This window comes from Ruditapes philippinarum, unplaced genomic scaffold (genome assembly GCF_026571515.1).
Source record: "Ruditapes philippinarum isolate M1 unplaced genomic scaffold, ASM2657151v2 ctg1806_1_1_1_1, whole genome shotgun sequence".
In the NCBI taxonomy this organism is placed as follows: Eukaryota; Metazoa; Mollusca; class Bivalvia; order Venerida; family Veneridae; genus Ruditapes; species Ruditapes philippinarum.
The window spans coordinates 290,031-311,844 of record NW_026852524.1 but is presented as its reverse complement, the minus strand read 5'-3'; the positions used below and the strand labels follow the sequence as shown (position 1 = coordinate 311,844).

General features: G+C 31.5%; 1 protein-coding gene across 5 annotated transcripts; it reads right to left on the bottom strand.

Annotated features, from left to right (window-relative positions):
* Positions 1-175: 175 nt before the first annotated feature.
* On the bottom strand, positions 176-21,764 carry LOC132715953 (calcium uptake protein 1, mitochondrial-like). Of its 5 annotated transcripts, XM_060699101.1 has the most exons (13): positions 21,641-21,764; positions 18,734-19,110; positions 17,989-18,118; positions 17,518-17,677; positions 16,818-16,855; positions 15,058-15,078; positions 5,175-5,283; positions 4,371-4,453; positions 3,504-3,698; positions 3,128-3,274; positions 1,375-1,483; positions 953-1,042; positions 176-406 (listed from the first exon to the last, which is right to left on the bottom strand). In XM_060699101.1, the coding sequence occupies exons 2-13, from the start codon at positions 19,069-19,071 to the stop codon at positions 255-257; spliced, it is 1,572 nt and encodes a 523-aa protein (XP_060555084.1). In that variant the 5' UTR covers positions 19,072-19,110; positions 21,641-21,764; the 3' UTR covers positions 176-254. The 5 variants fall into 5 exon arrangements, with proteins under 5 accessions (XP_060555084.1, XP_060555060.1, XP_060555068.1 ...); XM_060699077.1 differs by lacking the exons at positions 176-406; positions 15,058-15,078 and adding an exon at positions 11,209-11,220 and having other exon boundaries at positions 886-1,042; positions 21,641-21,762; XM_060699085.1 differs by lacking the exons at positions 176-406; positions 15,058-15,078 and adding an exon at positions 7,710-7,721 and having other exon boundaries at positions 886-1,042; positions 21,641-21,762.
* Positions 21,765-21,814: the final 50 nt, after the last annotated feature.

The window sequence follows — 21,814 nt, the reverse complement described above, 5'->3', positions numbered from 1 at the left end:
AAAGAAGGTTTATTAAAGAGTGGTCTTTATTTACAGGATAGTCTGTATTCCAAGGTGGTGTATAATGGGGTCTAATGTGTGTATAATGGTCTTGTGTGATACATTTTAGTAAGTCTAGAACTATCATCAAGGTGTTCACTACATTCTTACATCACCTTCAGAAGCTTTTCTTAAATAAAGTATGGAGCATATATTACATGCTTCTATCTTTCTCATTTAATATTAAATTCTAATGATAAAAAAATAAACACCAGCTATTCAAAGAAAGATCTAGTTTGTGATTTAGTACATGTCCAGACAGAATTGATAAGTTTTGTGAAGCCAGTATCCTTTGGTTTCTCAAGGCCACGCATGAGTCTTCTTTTCATCACAGATACAAATTCTCGGTTACTTAGCTGACCATCCTCTGTAATGAGAAAATCAATATTGAAAAATATAAATGTCTGGATTTAAAATAAATCATGTTCATTAATTAATTCATGTTTCTGTTATTATTCTTAAAACTTAAAGTAAGGAGTCCTCTGTGGGTGAATGCTTAAGGTAACTGACTTTGAACAACTTTCCCCTCACTTCGTGTTCAAATCCCTCTGGGGCCTAGTGGTTAAGGTGTCTACCTCTCAACCCAATCTCAATTGGGGTATGAGCCCTTCTTGGGTCATGATCTTGATTCCTCATGACCCCAGTACTGGTTAGTTCCAGGAAGCAGACTCGAAAGTGATTAATATAAGTTGCAAGAACTTGTTTTTGCAATCAAACGTAAAATAATATGTTTAAACTAATAACTTTAAGTCAACTTATCATGAATTTCGTCAACTTAAGTTATGACATGGGCATCAGTGGTAGATGTAGTTGAACACAAAATTTTGTCCAATTGTCATGACAATATCAATACTATGGGGACTAGGATAGCCTGCTAATCTTCGAAAAACTTGAGCTAAAAATAACTACATACCATTTTCATCAAACAGGGTAAACACCACCTTTACAACATGGTCAGATAGGTCCACTTGTACCACTGTCTTTGCCACATGCTTCAATGTTTCTGATATGAAACACAGGAAATGGCATTTGTAATAAATATTTCAAATATTGACAGGAAATATACTTTAGTAAATTAAATAAAATATGCTCAAATTTTCGGGTTAACAGTTAAACATCACAACTACTAAAATGCAACAACTTCTCTCTAAAAAGATTAAGACAAAGGCAACAAATTATATACTGACAATTATGGAAAAATTTACTGAGTTTTTAGATTAAAGATCTTGCAGCCAAAGTGAAAGCAGACAGGACAGTCACAATAACAACAACAACAACTTATCACCTGATCAACGGAGAGCATAGAATCCATAAGAAGAATAAAAAATGACATACCTTGATCTATAGACACGCCTGCCAAGTGGTAGAAACTCAGTGCTGTGTCAACATCAGTAATATTCTGAAGAAACTTCCAAAAATTCTCATACTCTTCAAAAGATATGCCCTGAAAATTTAAAAATGTACAGAAAATGCTTGATTTATAACATTAATCTGATTTAAACATTCCGAAACATAAGAAGTTTGATTTCCATTCAAAACATATGAAAATGTCTTATTAGTACATGTACTGTTAAAAATTTAGTAAATATACAGACACAGTTGAAAAAAGGGAATGCACAAGACTTCACACACATATTCACAAGGAAAGAAAAAAAAGAAGGCAAAAAAAAACAAAAAACGAAAGAGTAATTAAAAACTTTAAAATTACTAGAACTCAATCGTGCAGTGTAAATCCCTCAATGGAAATGAAACCTTTGTGATGAAGATATGACAGACCTGTGATTTAATCCAGGTGCCAATTAACTATTTCAGGCTGGATATACAGTATATAAGACATCAGATGCCATTCTTTACATGTAAATCTTGAACATTACTACACGATCTTAACAATTCCAGTGTGATTTACTTAAATCTAAATCACAACAACCAATTAAAACAAGAGCCCGGTTTGAGCCGGGTGATGCTCCCCGAATAGGTTTTGGACACAAGAAAGAACACCTCTTGTAGTTTCAGAGTTATGTCCCTGGAAAAAGTTCAAAGTGCAATAATTCCAAAATTAGGCAAGGCAGAGTTACTGTTCTTTGCACTGCACTTCTAATCAATGTGATCTATCAACCTACAAAGTTTCTTGTTGAAATCTCTATTGGTTTCTGAGTTATTTCCCGGACAACTTCAAAAAGCAAAAAAAATAAACAAAGGGCAATAACTCCAGAATTAGGAAAGGCAGAGTTATGATTCTTGTGCACTGCACATCTACCCATTGAGATATATCTACCTACAAAGTTTCATGTTGATATCTCTTATAGTTTTACAGCTATGTCCTGGACAAGATTTTTCTAAAAGGGGAGATAATTAAAAAATGAGGCTTAACAGAGTTATGGTTCTTTTTGCACTGCACTTCTACTCAATGAGATCTATCTGAGTACAATGTTTCATCTTGATATCTCTTATAGTTTTAGAGTTATGTTCCGGACAAAGTTCAAAGTGTTAAAATTAACAAAGGGCAATAACTCCAAAATAAGGACTAAAAGAGTTATTGTTCTTATGCACTGCACATCTACCCATTGAGATCTATTCACCTACAAAGTTTCATATTGATATCTCTTATAGTTTTAGAGTTATGTCCTGGACAAGATTTTTCTATAAGGGGAGATAATTCAAAAACCGGGCAAAATAGAGTTATGGTTCTTTGACACTGCACTCCCCCTCAATGCCCTCTACCACTGTATGAAGTTTAAACAAATTATCTCCAAGGGTTTTCAAGTTATGCTCCGGACAAGACAACGGACGGACAGACGGAAGTTCTCACAGGACAGTAATTATGTGGCTACTCTATTGTTCTCTCTATTGTTCTTTTTAGCCACACAAAAGCAAATAGCCACATAAAAGCATTACGGAATGAATGACATCAAAGAGAAAGAACAGTTACCTATTGTCCCTCTAGCCACATAATTACTGTCCTGTGAGTGCGGACAGACTGACAGACGGACGGATGGACAGACGGACAAGGCGCCAACTATATGCTCCCCCGAAATTTTTCGGGGAGCATAAAAACGTTCAGTGAAGTTGCTAAGTAACAAAACCATACCAATGCATTCTCTTCCTCCTTATATGCTTTCTTTACCCTACGAATCATTAGTGACTTCTTCTTGTCCGGGAAACCAGCATAAGTGAGCAACATTTTTGCAAAATCTCGTTCAGAGATCTTTCCATCCTCGGGCTCATAACGATTGAACTACATGGAAAAGACATGTTTAATTAATTAATGTTCAATTTATTGACCAAGCTATAATTTTATCTACAATCAGTAAGTAGGATTGTGCGAAATGATTTCAAAACATGACCATTTATCAAACGCTTCTCGAGTGTAAACATAAATTACACATATATTATCACATACAGTGTTTTATTAGGGACTTAATAAGAAGTTCACCAAATATAACATATTGATAATTTGATCATACCTCTAGCCTCAACACTTCATTTTGCAGTTCTTTTTGAAACTGTATAAACTCTTGCACAGTCAGTTTTTTGTTACCCTCTGCTCCAAAGAAGTAGGTTGTCAGTGCTGAACCGATGTCTTTAACGACATTTCCTGTCACAGCGTGATCTCTATGACGCTTTCCAATGCTTGTCTGGTTACGCAGGATATCGCTTATCTGGTAAAAGAAAATATCCATCACATGAATCTTTAAACATTTCCAGTAGGTTTTAAAGGCATTATGTACCAAAATGCTTTTATTTTCTATTTCTCAAAAGCTTTTTCCTTTTGGTGCCCTGATGTAATTTCCCCCAAAAAATATTTAATGAGCTATTTACCTGAATCAATTTTGGTTCTGTTACTTATTGGCAATTAGTAAAATATAGTGATTTAGTATTTTGCATGAATGTCAAAATACAACTTTACATTGTGCTACTTTCTTCAGGTAAGAAGCATCTAAAATGTTATTTAACCATTATTGAAACATTATCAAACTCAAGTGCACCTTTTTACAGAACGAAAACATTTATTAATTTCTGAGGCATTATGTGCCTTTAAGCATGCATAAAATATTTTTGCTGCCAATATTATGGTCTTTGAATAAACAAATAACTAAAATTATATCATTAACACATCTTGGTGTCCGTCTGGTTTGGAACTTGATCAGTACTTGCATATAACTATTACATATCAAATACTATTACCAAGCTTGTCTATCAATTATAATAAGTGTTAACATCTTATATTTCCTGTATAGTTCATGTCAATATCAATTGAATTATTGTACTACATTATTGAATCATTCAGATTACAGTTTCACAGCTTGTATAGGTGACAGGTTTAAACTCACCCTGGCAAACTCGGCATGATCCACTTCTCCATCACCGTTGATATCAAACATACGAAAAGCTATTTCAAAGTTCCTAGGAGGAGCTGAAGAATATAAAATCATATATATATATATTTGTTTATTTGTGTCTCATCTATGTACATATAGCATATTACAAACAAACAATATCATAAGACATGTACACAGCCATTCTATATAAGAATTACAAGAGACAAGAAAATCATTCACACATAAAAGAAATCTACTTGCTACTAAAATCAAGTACAAAGTGGTTAATCATATACATCAATACAACAGTTATATTTGTCATTAACTTCATAAAGATTTTAACTCTTTTCGTTCAAATATTTCATAAGGCTATAAGTGCAGTAATGGGTTAACTACCAATGAAATTTAAGGTGATTATGACATCTTATGATCAACTTTTGCAAAAAGTAATCTTTATACTTATAAACCTGTTTATAAAAATAGTATTCTTACATTTGTCCCACTTAAACAAAGAAGTTCCAAAACTGATTATTAAGTTTTGCCATTAAAACACTAATTACCATAGCTTAAAGTTAAGTTAATTTGTATTCTGATGAATGAAGTAAATTATACAAACATTTTATGATGTATTATATGATAATTTTATCCTTTTCTTTTCTAATTGCACATTTAAATACAAATATTTAAGTCTTTCTGGCTGTCTAGATATTTATCATATTTAAAATAACATCCTTAAAGTAAACAATTGTGTCGCTTGTTATTAAGTTATACATAAAAAGTGAGTCCTCTCCCAAAATAAAAAGATGTAGAACTTACTTGACAGGACAGTCAGTAAGAAGACATAGTCGGAGAAACCAATGAGTCCACACTCGCCAAGTTTGTTGAAGATACTGTCCGGCTCTATATCAAGTTCTATCTTCTCAAACTAAAGTACAATCAAGAATCATTCCAGATTAGTTATAGCATTTCACCTATTAAAACATTTTACAAATTAAAACATGAAACTTCATATAAATTTAATAAGCGTTAATATGACAATGATTTTCATTTTGATCTTAGTGATATGGAAGCTTAAAATAATTATTATGATGATTATAAATATGATAAATGTACCATAAGCCTGCTGTCGTCAGCAGATTTATTCTAGGTATGCGACCAGTGCAGACCAAGATCAGCCAGTACATCTATGCCATCTGATCATAGTCTGCACTGTTCTCTAATATGGTAATTCATGATTATTTAAAAATTTTCCCTAAAAGTTATTAATGGTACCCGTATTGTCCAGATTGAAAAATGTTGAGCATTGTTAGGTTTAATAACTTAAGAATATGTCAATTTTTCACTAAAGTTGTGTTACGCAACACAGTGTCTTTTTTGTTCCAATTGCATTTAACAATTTCAACTGAAAATTCATTGTCAGATTATCTTATTCATATTCAGGCTCATTAAAGGATGCACATGAATAATTCTCTTAACATTCAACTGTAGCACAACTGTACAAAGACAAGTAGTAAATTAACATTGCATATAGAATTAAAATTTGTTACATTTGATGCTAATGCATGACATAATATTTACCGTACTAAATTGCTTCCAAATAAATGTATACTTTCACAATAACAGGAAAAAAAGAACAGATAACAATTCTAATTTGTGAATTAAGTATTTCATCATTTTATAACACTAGCAATCATTTTTTTAAGATTACTGATTTCTAATTAGTTATATTGACTTGGGAATCTGAAGAGATTAGCAACAACATTCTACAAAATTGTTCAACAAAATAACAACATTAAAGCAATTGGCAAAAGGTAGGAAAATTGTGACAACATAATAAGTTGGTGTAAAGATTATCATTGTAATAGTATTTGTGATAGCAATAGTTCTTTCATATTACTAATTTTTTTTTCTACATCTGAAACAAAATTTGCGATTTTTCTATTACCCGGTAACTGAAATTTAATGTTCTATATGCAATATATTTTGAAATAGCAAAATATCTTAAAACAGGAATTGTCACAGGACAGCTTGCTCAACTATTCTCATAATTTCAAAGTGAGCAGTATCATAAAGGGAAATAATGCATAAAAATTCCATGCTAGAGTTACTGGTCTTGTTGAGCTGAATACCTTAAATGTTTAACAAGAAAATAAGCTGCCAGCAAAACGTTATACAAATGTTACATCAACCTGAATGTAGGGCTGAGGATGAAAGCCTCACTTTTAATTAAAATAGTTGTGCTAAAAATTCAACAAAATATTCCTCAAAAAAAAAAGGATCTTATGAGTGAAAATGTATAGCAAACAACATTGAGTAAGAAGGGGTCAGTGTCCTTAGGTATGCATTGCTTGAAAATATCAAAACAGCATGCAGAAACTTAAAATAAAAATATATATGTTTTTAAAACTATGATTTCTTTCAAATTGCACATTAAACCAGTTCAACCATCTTGCTATTAGTGTTGATAGCTTATGATATTTAACATATAACAAAGTTATATTTCATAACAAATCTTGAAAATTTGAGGCCACATTTAATATTAGTTTCTGAATCTGCCAGAAGATTATTTCTTTACAAGGTAAGAGGGTAAAATGGAATTAGTAATAATTACTGAACAACAATTTTATAGTGAAATATTAGCTGCAACTTAAATTGTATAAAGCATCATGAACAACAGTTATTAGCAGTCTATCTATTTAATAAAAACATAAAATAAACAGTATTTGTATGCCATTCACTTTGCTATGTATGTATGTATGATAGTCTATTTTAATTCAGTAATAAGTAGGTAATTACTCGGAAAAATTTAGTACTTCATTAATGACAATGCCTACTTGTATTTGTATGTTTCAGTGCCAAACTGATTTAACATGAAACACTTGTTCCCTAAGATTTTGCACCTGTACTAACCTATTTTCTAACATGAAAACCCCAAATTTTCCACATGAACATCAAGAATGAACAGCTTGTGACAGACGTGTCAATCTAAATAAATAATTATGATGTACAGAGATACTTTGCTTTCCAAAATGTGGCAGGCATTTCCAAGATAAAGGTTGTCAATGTAATTTATAGTGATCTTATTTATTTGAAAATCATGATATCCCAAAAATGGCATATATTATGAAATAAAATACTGAAATCATACAGTCATTAACCTTGAACTTTTAGTTTTTTGGTCTTGTTTAATCAACTTACAAATAAGTACCGTTAAGTCTACAACTTAACCAATAGACATGAGCAAAGCAAAATTCCTCCTACATCTAGTTTGATGGGGGAGGAGGGCATAAAATTAATGGTCAGTAAATCATTCAAAATTGAAAAACTCAAACCACCCAAAACGAAACCTACCATCTGACGCTTCTGAAATGATAGAAAAACTTTTTAAATTTTTACGCCTTTTCCCAACAGTATTTCAGTGATATAGGCGGGTAGTTTCCTAACCATCGTTCCTGGAGAGTTACACCAGTACTAGACTACCTTCCTTAGCGCTAAACTGCCAAAGCATTTCCCGGGGATCGAACCCACGCCACAGAGGTAACTGGATTAGAAGTCATCGACTCTAACCCCTCGACCACGGAGGCGGTACACATCAGAAACAAAATTTGGGATTTTCGTAATAACTCAAATTTAATGTTCTATATGAAATTTATTTTGAAATAGCAATAGCTTAAATGAAAACTTTTACATCTTTGTACAAAATATCTTAAAACAGGAACTGTCAGGGGACTATAAGCTTGCTGAACTATTCTCAGAATTTCATAGTGAGCAATGTCATATAGGGAAATAATGCATAAAAATCCCATGTTAGAGTTATAGGTCTATTTCAGTAACCTAAATTTATGACTCCAAAGAGTCGAACATGATAAACAAGAAAATATGTTTCAAGCAAAACTTTATACAAATGTTACATCAACCCGAATGTATGGCTGAAGATGAAAGTCCCACTTTTAGTTAAAATAATTGAGCTAAAAATAAAATAAAATATTCCTCAAAAAGGGATCTAATGAGTGAAAATGTCAAGCAAACAACATTGAGTGAGAAGTGGTCAGTATGTCCTCTGGTATGCATTGCTTAAAAACATCAAAACAGCATGCAGAAACTTGAAATACAAATATATACGGTATGTTTTTCAAACTCTGATTTCTTTCAAATTGCACATTAAACCAGTTCAACCATCTTGCTATTAGTGTTGATTGCTTGAGAAATTTAACATATTACAAAGTTATATTTCATAACAAATCTTGGAAATTTGAGGCCACATTCAATATTAGTTTCTGAATCTGCCAGAAGATTATTTCTTTACAAGGTAAGAGGGTAAAATGGAAAATTTTCTATTAGTTATAATAACTGAACAACAATTTTATAGTGAAAATTATAGCAGCAACTTAAATTGTATAAAGCATCATGAACAACAGTTATTAGCAGTCTATCTATTTAATAAAAACATAAAATAAACAGTATTTGTATGCCATTCACTTTGCCATGTATGTATGTATGATAGGCTATTTTAATTAAGTAATAAGTAGGTAATTACTTGAAAAAATTAAGTACATGTATTTCATTAATGACAATGGCAATTTGTATTTGTATGTTTCAGTGCCATACTGATTTAACATGAAACACTAGTCTTGTTCCCTAAGATTTTGCACCTGAACTAACCTATTTTCTAACATGAAAACCCCAAATTTTCCGAATGAACATGAAGAATGAACAGCTTGTGACAGACATAATTATGTCAATCTAAATAAATAATTATGATGTACAAAGATACTTTGCTTTCCAATAATGTAGCAGGCATTTCCAAGATAAAAGTTGTCAATGTAATTTATAGTGATCTTATTTATTTGAAAATCATGATATCCCAAAAATGGCATATATTATGAAATAAAATACTGAAATCATACAGTCATTAACCTTGAACTTTTAGTTTTTTGGTCTTGTTTAATCACCTTACAAATAAGTACCGTTAAGTCTACAACTTAACCAATAGACATGAGCAAAGCAAAATTCCTCCTACATCTAGTTTGATGGGGGAGAAGGGCATAAAATTAATGGTCAGTAAATCATTCAAAATTGGAAAACTCAAACCACCCAAAACAAAACCTACCATCTGACGCTTCTGAAATGATAGAAAAACTTTTTAAATTTTTACGCCTTTTCCCAACAGTATTTCAGTGATATAGGCGGGTAGTTTCCTAACCATCGTTCCTGGAGAGTTACACCAGTACTAGACTACCTTCCTCAGCGCTAAACTGCCAAAGCATTTTCCGGGGATCGAACCCACGCCACAGAGGTAACTGGATTAGAAGTCATCGACTCGAACCCCTCGACCACAGAGGCGGTACACATCAGAAACAAAATTTGGGATTTTCGTAATATTAAACTCAAATTTAATGTTCTATATGAAATTTATTTTGAAATAGCAATAACTTAAATGAAAACTTTTACATCTTTGTACAAAATACCATAAAACAGGAACTGTCACAGGACTATAAGCTTGCTGAACTATTCTCAGAATTTCATAGTGAGCCATGTCATAAAGGGAAATAATGCATAAAAATCCCATGTTAGAGTTATAGGTCTATTTCGGTAACCAAAAATTATGACTCCAAAGAGCCGAACATGATAAACAAGAAAATATGTTTCAAGCAAAACTTTATACAAATGTTACATCAAGCCAAATGTAGGGCTGAGGATGAAAGTCCCACTTTTAATTAAAATAGTTGAGCTAAAAATAAAATAAAATATTCCTCAAAAAGGGATCTTATGAGTGAAAATGTCAAGCAAACAACATTGAGTGAGAAGGGGTCACTGTGTCCTCTGGTATGCATTGCTTAAAAACAACATGCAGAAACTTGAAATACAAATATATACAGTAGGTTTCTCAAACTCTGATTTCTTTCAAATTGCACAATAAACCAGTTCAACCATCTTGCTATTAGTGTTGATAGCTTATGATATTTAACATATAACAAAGTTTTGTTTCATAACAATCTTGAAAATTTGAGGCCACTTCTGAATCTGCCAGAAGATTATTTCTTTACAAGGTAAGAGGGTATTAAAATGGAAAATTTTCTATTAGTTATAATAACTGAACAACAATTTAATAGTGAAATATTAGCTGCAACTTAAATTGTATAAAGCATCATGAACAACAGTTATTAGCAGTCTATCTATTTAATAAAAACATAAAATAAACAGTATTTGTATGCCATTCATTTTGCCATGTATGTATGTATGATAGCCTATTTTAATTTAGTAATAAGTAGGTAGTTACTTGGAAAAATTAGGTACATGTATTTCATTAATAACAATGGCTATTTGTATTTGTATTTTAGTGCCAAACTGATTTAACATAAAACACTTGTTCCCTAAGATTTTGCACCTGTACTAACCTATTTTCTAACATGAAAACCCCAAATTTTCCGCATGAACATGAAAAATGAACAGCTTGTGACAGACATAATTATGTCAATCTAAATAAATAATTATGATGTACAAAGATACTTTGCTTTCCAAAATGTAGCAGGCATTTCCAAGATAAAGGTTGTCAATGTAATTTTATAATAGTGATCTTATTTATTTGAAAATCATGATATCCCAAAAATGGCATATATTATGAAATAAAATACTGAAATCATACAGTCATTAACCTTGAACTTTTAGTTTTTTGGTCTTATTTAATCAACTTCTAAATTAAGTACCATTAAGTCTACAACTTAACCAATAGACATGAGCAAAGCAAAACTCCTCCTACATCTAGTTTGATGGGGGAGGAGGGCATAAAATTAACGGTCAGTAAATCATTCAAAATTGAAAAACTCAAACCACCCAAAACAAAACCTACCATCTGACGCTTCTGAAATGATAGAAAAACTTTTTAAATTGATTTCTTATCAGTATATCAATCTATATATGACTTCATATCCATATTTTGTATTGAAAAAAAAGCTGAAAATATGGGTAATTTACTATCAATGCTTTTCTTTAAAATCTAAGCTATTCACTACTTTATATTACATCGTAACACATGACTGGCAACCTGTATCAATTGTATATATCAAAGACAACAATAGAAATCTAGCATGCAATTTTAGCAAAGACATCTTAGTTAGACCAGGCCATACATGTATGAATTCAATTTATTTCTTTTTACATTTACAAACATGTAGGATTTCATGCAATAGAAAAAAATCTTGTCAATCCTTTTCTTCATTATTGCTAGAAATCCAAAATGGAAATTAAAAAAAAAAAGAAGATAGAATTAAGTTGACAAGCATCCTGACTCTTTGCGAAGCTGTCACAAATATACAACTTGTGACCAACATCAAGTAAATGCAATCTTGTAATTTTAGGCAATACCTAAAGTTCTAAATGCACTGGAGTTCAACTTTTCACAAAGGTCATGCAAAAAAAGTATCAAATTTTGTTTCAAGTTAATGACATGTTTGTTCTTTGTTGTTGCTTTTTTATACAAGAAAACAAATGAAGGAGCTTCCAAAATAAAAAAAGCTAAATATTTAATCTAGCAAAAATAAAAACAACATCAAAGTATTTAATATATCTTTACATGTTTGTAATTTTAAGGAAGTATATGAGATAATTGTATAGATAAAAATCATATATGCAAAAATAATGAAATAAACAAGATCATAAAAACTGATAATCTCCTCTATAATAATGTATCTAGATATATCATAAAGAAAACATGGTATTCAAATATGCCCCATATAAATCTGCACATTTTTCTTATTAACAGCATATGAAAATTGAAAAGAATTAAAGATAATTTAACAAATCTGCTAACTACAATATAAGAATAGACAACAATTATAATACAATTATTTTTACATACAATTTAGCATACTTATTCACTTTTATTCATCTATAATAGGACAGATATTTTATAAGATGGGATCCAAATTTTAAATTAAAACTAAGATTTTCAAGTGAAAGATCCGAGGGCGTTCAGCACTTTGCCTTGCCAATGATAGTCAAATTATCATAAAATAATCTCCCCTTGATCATCATGAACAAAATTATACTATTATACAAAGTAAACGGGGGTGCTGGATAGTAACCTTGTTCATGATGAACAAGGAGATTATTTTAGGATAATTGACCATTATTGGCAAGACAAATGTGCTGAACGCCAGTGGAAAGATCAGGATCTGTCCAGTTTAGTTTCAAAAACAAACCTATGTAAAATCTTAAGCTCATACCGTAGCTTTGTCAATTGATCATGATCATTATTATGCAAGCATCCAAACTTTTACCTTTTGGGTATTTATGATAGTTAAACATTATGTTTGCAAAATGTCTGAGGGGTAAAAACCCCCACTATGCCTCTACCAATTAATCAAATGTGCACATTATCCTAAATGACTCAGTGTTTGATATACATTGTACATGTGTTTACTTGTTACGGTACTACAGATTTTCTGTGACAGCAAACTGCCGACTAGAGTTACTGATTACAATTCACAGCAGTAAAAAAAAACTACAATACAAAAACATGAGAATTTAACTGTGTAAATGTGCCGCGTCACGACAAGTCCAACAAAGTGCATTTGCGACCAGCATGGATCCAGACCAGCCTGCGCGTCCTTGCAGTCTGATCAGGATCCATGCTGTTCGCTATCAGTTTCTCTACTTGTAATAGGGTTGGTAAGCGAACAGCATGGATCCTGATCAGACCGTGCGGATGCACAGGCTGGTCTGGATCCATGCTGGTCGCAAACACACTATGTTGGTTCGTCGTGACGCGGCTCAAATATACAATCCTATTGAGACACTACTTATTAACACATTTAGTAAATTAGTTTAAAAAACTGAGTACACCTGTATAAATAAGCAATTAATTTGTACACATTTTAACACTATATGATTGAAGGGCAAGAAATTTAGCAGATCCTATCATAGGATAATGTAATGTTCTTATCAGAACTTTATTAGAGTACTGAGACCACTAGAGCAAACTTTACCTATACTGAATTCACTTCTTAACAACTACATTAAGACCAATGAAGGCTTCGTCTTCAATTTACATGGAAATCATAATTATTATCAAAAACTATTGGTAAGTTATCATGATATCTTTACTGTGTGCGTGTGCGTCTGAAATAACAAAAGCCAATTCAAGACAGGTATCATATGAGCATCCAGGGAGAATGCCAGCAACGCTGCTGTACTTGGTATGGGAGCATGCCTGTGTGTGACAGAGAGTGCATTTGGGAAGTTTGAACAACATTGAATCAAAGTACACTTGTACGCTAATATGGATGCATGTATATGTTATTATATCAAATTATATTTAAAACATTAACAGTATTTTCGGTTCAATTTCAACTGTGTTTTACTGGTAATGAGCATTCAGGATTGTAACACTTTACCACTGCAGTGAAAAACTCATGATATGTTAGTCCTGCACTGAGGTAAAGATGTTACCAAGGTAAAACAATGCTGATTTATTCTTATAAATATATTTGTTTTGTTTGATTTTAGGTCATACTGATACTTGCAAAGGTCAAAAGGTGAACTTCCAGTTTTATTGATCAAGGACAATCACCCCTTAGTATTATTTTATCTTTAAATCTTTCAGATTAATAACTGTAAGCTAAATTATTACTTTACGAATAAATTTTGGCATGACTATAAAACTAAAAGATGTAAAATTAATGAATAACAAATTCAAAATATGTGCTGAATGATACAAAAAAAGGTTAAAAATTATGCAGGAAAAAACTTGAAAACTTGAAACTTTTAACACTCCAATAAATGTAAATCAGCATGTTTTTCTCAAAATCTGAATGCTTATAACCTTAGGTAATGACATCAGTTGTACATAGTACATGTAAATATTAATCTAGTCCATAATCAAAATTCATTCATAACTGGTTAAGGTTCATTCTTTTAATTTTCTTTTTTTTCCCGCCTTCATTAAGCGAAGGAAAAAATTGATCCTTCAGGACAACATTTCATTTCTGTAGACCCTCAATTTAATTGGCAGTCTTTACTTAATTAACCAGTCGCCATGTGTCAATTTAACAAAACTGATAATCAACTTCTTTTGCTAGGACAATGTGATTACTTATACTATTGTTCATGCCAGTAAAATCTCAATACATAAACAAATTTTTATATCTAAAAATATACTAAAATGAGGTCAACAAACAGTAAGTAACCTGCAGTTCTTAGCTAGATCTAAGGTAGAAAGAGGCAAATCTAAGTAAATGCAAGAGCAAAGGTTTTTTTTTATTTTACTCCTGCTATTTTGTTAGGCTGGCTCCTTAAAAGTACAACTAGACTTAAATACTTGTTTTCTTCTTATATTTAGTTAAACATAAAGAATATAGGCCTCACTACTCTAAAAACTTTTATTCCCATTTAACCAAACATCATTACATTTTCTCTATGGTTATCATGTAGTTTTCAGAGGTCAGGGCTTCTGTTAATGGGCATATGGCCTTAAATTACGCCCGAGAATTGTATCTGTACGCTGAAAATTAAGATCAAAGACACTGAAGTATTGTTTTTTTTGGTCGTGTGACAAAGTGGGCGGAGCATACTGTCATTTGGCGACTGGTAAATTAAACAATTAGACATTAAATTTGAAGGTCAAGGTTGAGAATCTGCCAAAAGACTTGTTTGTAAGAAAAAATGGATAAAAAAAGACACTGATGCAAGCGCCACTTACCAAATCCGCAATGCTTTCCTTCTATGTAGCAAAAGTGAAGTGAATATTTAGTTTTATGTGAGCACATTTTACAACAGATACAATGCTATATCCTTCTTTAAAAAAAAAAATTTCTTTAAAACAAAAAAATTTTTGTATGCATAAAAATATTTTATATGACATTTGAAATTGATAAGCAAATATTTTGTTGTCATTTTGAAATTACTAAACTAAGATACTTTTCGAAAGAAAGAAACCTGAAAAGTTATATTAATATAAAAAGGCTTAAAATTATCATATAAGCATGAAAACTATAACCAGTCAATACCACCAACAACAATGTCACATTGTCATTCAGTTACTATAGATTCTACTGGATCTATGCAAATTACCTCCCCTTTTTACTCTTTCTAATTGAGACCTTCCCCTAAACTACAGGTATATTTACATTTAAAATGAGTAAAGTGTAATAGACTTTTTTCCGAAATAAAAAATATTTTAGATTTTCGCAGCAAATCCGAGGGTACAAACAAACTTTTACAGTTACACCTTTGAAAAAACACATGCAACAGGTTGACTAGTCTATTGTGAACAGATGTGCACTGTGAAGCTATAACAGAAAAAGTTTGTTTGTAATGAAGGATAAGCTTAAAAACCCACAATTGCCAAGTTCAGGATAACAACTATTACGACCTACCACTGTCTAACTTAAGTTTCACTATTTTGGTATAAAGCATTTACAAGCAAACCACACAAATAAAACAATCTACACTGAAGCTAATGTATCGTGAATCAATCTATCAAACAAAACATGTTCAACAAATTTAATAAATCAATCAATTCATCAATCAAACAATCTGTGCAGCGAAACAAAAGAATGGGTAAACTACTTTGTAGTGAAAGCTTCTAAAACACAAGAAATTCATCGCAAGGAACAGATTAATATAATATATTATTATACTGCAAAAGAATAACTAGATTGTTTCTTATGATTTTATATTAGTTACAACCATTTCTCTCCCAGTCTTGATTTATTACTGACAACAAAAAGATGGTTAAATATTTTATGCATTCTATCTATGAACACAAATCTTATTAAGGTAAATGATTGTATATACGAAAGAATACGGCAGACAATGCAAGAAAAAATATCTGTCTTATGTCTGCGGTTCAGATTGAAATAACCGTCCCTCGGGTACCCACCGATTTAACAAAAATATATAAACCTCAATGTCAATATCATGCATGTAACTACACATGTTATTTCAGATTATCTATTTTTAGATATTCTATTTTTAAAACTACCAATCACAAGTGAAAGCATGATGCATGTATATGATATCTTTAATAACAGATTACATGTAAGATTCAGCAAATAAATCAAAAATCTAAAAATGTTCCTACAATTCAAAACAAACTGTACAAACACAGCAACAATTCAAACAAACATTCACTTTAACAGACAAAAAAAAATAATATGAAGTCTCGAAGGCAAAATATCATATATATAATACTGTTCATTTCATCTACTGACCATACCAAAATTTTGAGCATTTACTAAAAAGTAACTTAAACAATATCTATGTGAATATATCAGATACACAATAAGCACTTGAGCCATAAGACTTAAACATATGAGGTTTAAATACAACCAGCTGTTGAGTATATGGGTTTCACTATTTTTACAATTCTGTCTTGTATACAAACATGCGTACAGACCCAGAACCGAGACAGAAATAGATTACAGAATATATCTATAATATATCTATACATATACAAACCTGAGGGTCAAACTTCTTAAACTGGTCAAGTCCAAGACCTGAAAATGAAAAATCAATCTATTATCATAAATTTTCCTAAAGTAACTTTTGTTTTCTGGTTGGATCTCAGATGGCCTTCCGTGCAATATTTCAAGCACAAATGGGCATTGAGCAGAACCACCAACAGTCTGTAAGTTAGCTAGATAGCTTCCTCACATGGAAGAATCCAAAGTCCCTTTCTGGATTCGAACCCACAGCAGTAAGAGGCAAGTGGTTTAAAGTCAATGACCGTTACCACTCGGCCAAGCACCCCTGCATAAAGTTACACAACTGAAATATTAAATGACATGTTGGTTCAAAGTTACGCTTACTTTAAAAAAAAATCCCACTATGTTAAGCAATAATTCTGAAAATTATCATTCTAACTTAACAAGAACTGTCTATTGACAGCACATTCCACTTTTCTCAATACTGCAGGGCATCCATAAGTGGAAGTTTGGGAGTCATTTACTTCTCGATTTTGGATTGTGACTTCCAAAATATAATGCTTTTCCTTCTTTACCTATATAATGTGACTTCCAAAGTCAGACAATTTGCAGTCTCAGGCTTCCAAATGTTGAAACCTAATGGAAGCTCTGATACTGGATAGTATATTTTCATTTCAATACAAAACATTTATTAATTTTAGAATTTTGAAATGAGAAAATGAAACTATCAGTACCTTCCGGCTGAAGCATCCCAGGCGTTATAGACCTGACAAAGTCTTCAGGTGTCATGAAAACTTCCCACTCACCACTACTGTGTACTTTGAGTGTTGCAAAGTAACGAAATATCTTATCAGGGGTGGAGTATGCACGTATTCTGTTTTCATACTCTATCATCTAAAATGACAAGAGTACATATAGTAAAAATTCAATGGTGTCTTTCTCAATTTTAAAAGTATGAATCATTATACTTTTCTTTCACGGTAATTCACCTCTAACCCAACTGAATTTGTGAGTTTTATAAATAAGTTAAAAAACAAAAATCACTTTCAAACATCAAAATGAATTCTTAAGTTCAAGATCAAATGCATTATTTTGCACACTCTGTCAGTTTTTTTTTAAGCAACGTCTTACTTGAGTCAAACAGGAGTTACAAATGCTGTATAAACTGACTGTAGATAAATATATCTAAAATCATTAAAACATACTCTTTTATCATGAAATCCAATTCTCTTCTTTTTCTTTCCTTCCTTTTCTGTTTCTTTCTCCTTTTCCTTTTCTTTTTCCTCTATCTCCACATTTTTGTCACCTTCTAACTCAGATACTGTGTGACCATAACTAATCAAAGATAAATTGCATGTGCAAAGGATAAAATATAAGTTAAAGGGAGTTACAATATGGATCTCTTAGAATCAAAATTAATCTTTTGTTTAAGTGATTTGTTAGAAAGTTTTTTTCTTTATCTGGAAGCATAATACTGGAGGGTGTGTTATTCCCATTGTTATGATTTCTTTAAACTAAAAAAATCAAACTTCTAAGTAATAGAAAGAGCATTGAAACACAAGGCTATCTGATTTATACGAGGGGGCATAGCCCCCGAGTATAAATCAGATTGCCAAGTGTTTTGATGTTCTTTCTCTTTTGTTTCATAGTCAAACATAAAAACACGTTCCCTGTTGTCACAATATGAAACTCCGGAGAAAAGTAACCAATGAACGAGCATCTAAATTTGACATTTCTGTCGCTTTCACTTTCTCTGCCGTCACAATAAGTAAACTCTAGCAAAAATGAGCCAATCAATGGGCATGCTCTGGAGTGCGGGTAACTAATACCTGCACTCCAGTTAACGCACGGTGCATGTATATGTATACGATTTAACAAAAAAGATCATTGACTAACTCAGTATTATTATTATTGATAAAAGGTGTGATAAAAGTAACGGAAAGAACTTACACATCCTCTTTTTTCCTTATGCAAGTCGCTACTCCAACTGATACCATGAAAAGGACATAAAAAAATGTCTTCCATGCGAATGGCATTCTCTTGTGTCCAAAATCCGTGTAACTTGTTTTTCTTGTAACGGACATGTTTCTAACAAGCATGTATAAAAATGTTGGTGCGTTAATGTATTTATGCTTGTATATGCCATTTTCACGATAATTGAGTCTCAATTTGTTTGAGCTTGCAGATATAGATGTTAAACATAAACATCTATGAGATCCTGTTGCCACAGCTGGCAAATGTCTGGGAATAAGCAGGAATCCTGTCTTCCCAAGTCCAGCAACTGCCATCTTATAACTCAATAAAGATTTTCCACTTTTTATGACATTCTGTAAAAAGAAAATATTAAAATATTTATAAAATATGAAAATCAATGTTTTTGAATGTTTACAAGTTCTTTTCATCGTTTTTTGTATGAAAGTATTTCTCAGCCACATCAGTCCAAAAAAGGTCACATAGCTTTCTTTAAGTTTCTTCCAACTAAACAGGTTACGGTCCCTAACTTAGAAAGAATTCAGGTGCCAAATGATTAATTATATCATAACATAAACCTCTGTTTATTTTTTTAATGATATAAGCAAGTACTGAACATTTCTTACAAGGCTTCCATTAAGTTCCAAAATCTGGAAGTCAGAGACTGCAAAATGTCTGACATTGGAAGTCACATTAAATAATAGGTTAAGAAGGAAAAGCATTCAATTTTGGAAGTCACAAGCCAAAATCAGGGAGTAAATAACTCCCAAAATTCCATTAATGGAAGCCCTGTTCTTACATTTTGTAAATTCTGTATATCTTGTGCCTAGATAACATTTCAATTCACTCCCTTTATGTTCATTTTGGATTCAACTGGTCACCAAACAATTTAGCCAAACAGGTCTAAACTTGGATTGCTTGAATTCTACCTCTCATACATTTGTTTTTACAGATCTCATCTCTTAGTCACCTCATCCCATAATCAACATGTCCCCTAAAACTTTACATATTTTTTATGTTTAATATCTGATTTTTATTTATCTACTAGATTTCGAGATAAAAAATATATCTCAGAGCAAATAATTTTCACACTTGATAATTGAGATAATCATCTTAGCATCTGTTTATTAGTGCAGTTAATTTATTAATTTTGTGACACTATTATTATCATTACAGGAAACAAACAATTTTGACAGTTGGCCATATTATAATTAACAAGTTCTTTTGTATGCATGTGAAGCCACTGATTTAATCAAGCATATAGAATTTTACTATAATCACTGTTAAGTAATATACTGATAAAAAAAATGCATGTTCATGTGTATATAAGGGATGAAAATATACCACATAGGGCAAATTAGGGGAGACCAAACTGCAAACAACAGGCAATAAAGGTAGCTGAAATGTGAAGGCAGCACAGCAAGAACATCTCTTTTTCTTTACTGAGTCTGATAGATGACTTAATTGCGGATTTGAATTAAGGTATGTTAAAACTTAGTTAAAAAAAAATTTTTTATTAGAAGAATGTTTGAGATATTTTGTATTTTTGTATTGATATTAATTTGTTTCAGACTAAAGAGGTAATGTACACTTTTTAAAAATCTTTATTCTTATACACTTATTTTTCCTAACAATGCATTATAATCAAAACATTTTCAAATTTGATAATAAAGACCGAAAACATCCTATTGTAAAGTTCTGTCAAACGTTTTTTTAAATGCCAAATAACATCCTTTAGAGATAGCATTAATTATACCTGTAGGATACCTGTTAGTAGCTAAAGAGACTTCAGTGAACAGGTTTTATAGAACTGTAAGACCTGTTTACTGTCGCACAACTTCAAAATAACAGCAACATAATATGAATATGCAATTAGACAAAGCCTATGAACTATGTCGGTTAAAAAAATCATTCATTTTTTTGTTTTAAAGGAGTAATTAATTATTTCATGAACCACTTCCAAAACACCTGAAAGGTATCGGAATACCCCGCCTAATCATTATCATTGAGTTACATTGAAAATGGCGGCGCCCAACTAGAACTGACACTGAAAATTTCATTGATAGGTAGCCCGGGGTTCCATGATATCAAGGTACTTAACATTTATCGGAAAATATTCAGATATAAATATCATATATAAAGGAGATTTTTCTCCTATTTAATAAGTGAACTTTTTCCAAAACTGTTTGTCAAAAAATTATTTCAAAAGAAACAATAAAATTAAAAATGTCATTTTTAAAACTATTTCTAATGTCTACCATTCTGGGTAAATAAAAAGGAGGCTTCTGTGGTATCCCCAAATATGCAAGTTTGGAATGATAGATGGATCAAACTCTTCAAGTTAAGTTGTGAAAAACTTCAAACAGTTAACTTGCTATAATATTCAAACTATATGAACACACACATGTCAGTATATGTGATTGTAACATGTTTATAGACTGTGTAAAAACAAGTATGCGAAATAATAGTCAAATATGAAGATTTTATAAAATAGTTTTCTTCCTCCAAATACATAAATTATTCACAAAATTAAATTTATTGGCAGATGAAAATGAATTTAATGAGCCAGTTTTAAAAATATTAGCACCATCGTGTGTTGTTTTTACTTGCAATCACAGAAAATGTTAATACCGTAATATCACAGCCTCAAACACAGGCGCTATGCAGTAGACATACTACCAATCTAATATTCTATAGGGTATAAAAAGAATATTGAATTCACAAAAATGTATTTGACCAAATTTCAAAGCAAATTAGAAGTTAATGAGCATGATGAGTGAGCAAGGTCAAATTTTAAGTGATGTCGAATATGCATTAACCATTAATAAAGATTTAGGTACCCTTTCTTACTATATATGGTTAAATTTGTTATTATCGGATAATTACCGTTTTATTTACTTTTGTTGTTGTTGTTTTTTCTCCATTTCTCGTCAACCAAGGTTAACTTGCGAAGAATTCCGAATATATCTCACATACTCTCGCGTGAAATAATTGTGTAAAGTTGAACCAATCAAATTCATCGATCGATCGAATCGCGCCGAATATACTGGCGGGAAAGAT